General features: G+C 55.8%; 1 protein-coding gene across 1 annotated transcript in view; it reads right to left on the reverse strand.

Annotated features, from left to right (window-relative positions):
- Positions 1-4,085, reverse strand: part of RAB4B (RAB4B, member RAS oncogene family) — a 23,903-nt gene that overhangs the window by 14,135 nt on the left and 5,683 nt on the right. The window contains exons 5-7 of the mRNA XM_011983653.1: positions 3,861-4,015; positions 869-964; positions 650-780 (exon numbers count right to left, since the gene is read on the reverse strand). Coding sequence (XP_011839043.1) covers positions 665-780; positions 869-964; positions 3,861-4,015 — 367 coding nt within the window. The 3' untranslated portion in view covers positions 650-664. The remainder of the gene's footprint in view (positions 1-649; positions 781-868; positions 965-3,860; positions 4,016-4,085) is intronic.

The raw sequence follows: 4,085 nt of genomic DNA on the forward strand, positions 1-4,085 counted from the left end.
CCCCCCTGGGCCTCTCCCCTGCTGGCTCTGACCCATCTCCCCCAGTCTCCCAGTGCTTCCCCATCTGGTCCTGACCTTTCTTTTTTTTTTTTTTTGAGACGAAGTCTTGCTCTTGTCACCCAGGCTAGAGTGCAATGGCGTGACCTCAGCTCACTGCAACCTCCACCTCCTGGGTTCAAGCGATTCTCCTGCCTCAACTTCCCAAGTAGCTGGGATTACAGGCACCTGCCACCACACCTGGCTAATTTTTGTATTTTTAGTAGAGAGCGGGGGTTTCACCATGTTGGCCAGACTGGTCTCGAACTCCTGACCTCAGGTGATCTGCCCACCTCAGCCTTCCAGAGTGCAGGGATTACAGGTGTGAGCCACTGTGCCCAGCCTGGCCCTGACGTTTCTGAGCTGTCACTGTCTGGAAGTGGGTCTGTCCCTCCACCCCCACCCAGTGAACTGCCTCCGCCCACCTGGGCCTCCCAAAGCGCTGAGATTACCGGCCACTGCGCCCAGCCAGATGCCTGCTTTAGCTTGTGTGCTTTTGCATCTTTCTCTCTCACTCTGTTTCTCTTGCCATGACATGTTCAGTGTCTATCTCCACACCACCTCCCCTATTCCCAGGAGACCACCCTGCCTCTCTGAGCCCCCAGTGTCCCACCTGGCTCCGCAAGGCTCAGCAGCCACACGGCTGAGGGGCCACGGCCTGGGCACTCCGAGGCTGCCGAAGCTGGCGGAGGGACGCGTCCCCATACTGGATGCCGGATCCCATCCTCTCGGGGTCTAGCTCGCCTGTCGGGGAAGGGGAGAGGTCAGCACTGGTGGCCTGGAGACCCCCAGGCCTGCCCTCCGCTCCCACTCGGGCCGGTCGGGGCCTCACCTGAGTCAATCTTGTTGAGGATGGTGCGGGCACACTTGAGAAACGCCTCTTCCACGTTCTCACCTGTGAGAGCGCTGGTCTCCAGAAACATCAGCTCTGCAGGGGCACACACTCTGAGGTCAGGGCCCCAGTCAGTCCCCACCCTCCACTGAGCTCTCACCTGCTGACTCTCATCCTGTTCCTCCAATGTTCCATCTCTGCTTACCCTCACCTCAGGCCTCTGCACATGCCATTTCCCTGCCATTGATGTCCACTTCCCCATATGCCCACCCAGCTCTTCCTTCAGAGCTCAGCTGACACAGCTCCTCCTCCAGGAAGTCCTCCCTGACTGCCTAGGCTGGGTAAGGTGCCTACTTAGGGCTCCCACAGCTTCTTGTGGCCCCCTATCCTGGTCCTGACCCCTCTGCTTGTGTCTCCTCATCCTGACCCCAACCCTCTGCCTGGGTCCCCGTTGTACCCCCCAGACCCTTCCGCCTGGGCCTGCCCCATTCTATCCCTGACTCTTCTGCCTGGGCCTGCCCCATTCCACCCCTGACCCCTCTGCCCATGCTCCCCCATCCCATGCAACCACTCTGCCTGTGCCCCCCAAACTTGGCCTTGACCCCTCTACCTGGGCTCCCCATCCCACCCCAACCCTCTGCTCATGCTCCTCATTCCATGTAACTCCTTTCCCTGTGCCCCCTCATCCCACCTGGCCCCTCTGCCTCTGCCTGCCTTATCCGAGCCCTGACCCCTCTACCTGTGCCTGCCCTATCCCAACCCTGACGCCTCTGCCTGTGTTCTCCATCCCACCCCAATCCCTCTGCCTGCTCCCCCAATCCTGGCCCTGGCCCCTCTGGGGCTCTCCCCTGCTGGCTCTCACCCCTCTCTCCCGGTGCTTCGCCATCAAGCCCTGACCTTTCTGGGCTGTCACTGTCTGGCAAGCGGGTCTGTCCTTCCACCCCCACCCACTGAACTGTGAGCTCCATGCAGGTTGGGCCTAGGGCTGTCTCCAACACTGTGTCCCTAGCACCATCTAGGACAGGCACAGGCCAACCAGAGTCTACCCATCAGCCTCGTGAAAAGGTCCCACAGTCAGAAAATCAGAGCTGGATTCACACCCACACCTCTCTGATGGCAAAACCTCCTTTAAAACCTGGAGGTTGCAAACCAGGGGAACATAAGCAGATCTCAAGCCACCAGATGTGGGTGGTTTGGCCAACACAATGTTTTCAAATGAGTTTATACTTGCAAACCTTTTTTCTTTGTTTTTTTCTTTGAGACAAAGTATCTCTCTGTCCCCTAGGCTGGAGTGCAGTGGTGCGATCATAGATCACTGCAGCCTCGAACTTCTGGGCTCAAGTGATCCTCCTGCCTCAACCTCCTGAGTAGCCCGGACCACAGGCCTATACCACCACACCAAGCTTTTTTTTTTTTCTTTTTTTGTAGAGGTAGGGTCTCCCTCTGTTACACAGGCTGGTCTCAAACTCCTGACCTCAAGTGATCCTCCTACCTTGGCCTCCCAAAATGCTGGGATTACAGGTGTGAGCCATTGTGGTTGGCCCTTGCAAGCCTTTTGGTGTGGGTTGTCAGTATGCTGCACTCCCCTTAACACTAGTGCCTGTTACTCTAGGATCTACCCCATCCCATCTCCTATATTCAAAAATGTGCCTTTTGCCGGGTGTGGTGGCTCACACCTGTAATCCCAGCACTTTGAGAGGCTGAGGCGGGCAGATCACAAGGTCAGGAGTTCAAGATCAGCCTGGCCAATATGGTGAAACCCCGTCTCTACTAAAAATACAAAAGTGCGTGGTGGCGTGTGCCTGTAGTCCCAGATACTCGGGAGGCTGAGGCAGAAGAATCACTTGAGGCCGGGCGCCGTGGCTCACGCCTGTAATCCCAGCACTTTGGGAGGCCGAGGCGGGCAGATCACGAGGTCAGGAGATGGAGACCACAGTGAAACCCATCCCTACTAAAAATACAAAAAATTAGCCGGGCGCGGTGGCGGGCGCCTGTAGTCCCAGCTGCTCAGGAGGCTGAGGCAGGAGAATGGTGTGAACCCAGGAGGCGGAGCTTGCAGTGAGCCGAGATTGCGCCACTGCACTCCAGCCTGGGCAACAGAGCTAGACTCCGTCTCAAAAAAAGAAGAAGTTGCAGTGAGCCGAGATTGCACCACTGTACTCCAGTCTGGGTGACAGAGCAAGACTCCGTCTCAAAAAAAAAAAAAAAAACTGCTTTTCACCCAGGACCATCTGGGGTTGCAATCTCTACATTAAACCAATACCCGGGAAGGTGCGGTAGGAAGGAAAAAATAGATAAAATAAAATATAATAAAACAATTAATTAAACCAATACCCTGTGCTGCCTCCCCACTGTAGGCGAAACCTTAGCAGCCAATATTAATCTAGCACCTGCTCTGTGGCAGGTGCTGAGGACTTTCCACAGACAATCTCTCTTAATCATCACAGCACACTGTAAGGCAGAAATGCTGTGATCCCACTTTCCAGATGAGGAAACTGAGAACCAGCATAATCACACAGCTCACTGGGGTCAACACTTAGGGATTTTTTGTTTGTTTTTTGTTTTTTTTTTTTTGGAGACAGGGTCTTGCTCTGTCTCCCAGACTAGAGTACGATGTCGTGATCACAGCTCACTGAAGTCTTAAACTCTCAGGCTCAGGTGATCCTCCTGCCTCAGCCTCCACTGTAGCTGGGACTACAGGTATAAGCCACCACACCCACCTAATTTTTAAAATTTTTTGTAGAGATAGGATCTCACTACGTTGTCCAGGCTGGTCTCAAACTCCTGGGCTCAAGCAATCCTCCCACTTTGGCCTCCCAAACTGCTGGGATTACAGGTGTGAGCCACCATATCCAGCCAACACTCAATTCTGAACCCAGACCTCTGAACCTCCACGTTCCCCTGCTGGGCACAGCCACTCACAGCCAGTAAACCCACGGTCCCTGTGGACTGTCCACCCCCACCACCACCTGGTCCACGACACAGCCCTCACCATTCTCCTGGGCAAAGCGGGAGGCCTCCAGGAAAGTGACCTCCCGCTCAGGGTCCAGGTCCTTCTTGTTGCCACAGAGGATGACCACGATGTTGGGGCTGGCCAGGGTGCGGGCATCCGTCAGCCAGGCAGCCAGTGAGTTGTATGTCTCCCGGCTGTAGGGAGAAGGGAGAGGGGAGGGAGGCAGTGTAGAGAGGAGCCACCCATGCCCTGCCCCACCCACCC

The sequence above is a fragment of the Mandrillus leucophaeus genome, unplaced genomic scaffold, assembly GCF_000951045.1.
Source record: "Mandrillus leucophaeus isolate KB7577 unplaced genomic scaffold, Mleu.le_1.0 Scaffold106, whole genome shotgun sequence".
NCBI lineage: Eukaryota > Metazoa > Chordata > Mammalia > Primates > Cercopithecidae > Mandrillus > Mandrillus leucophaeus.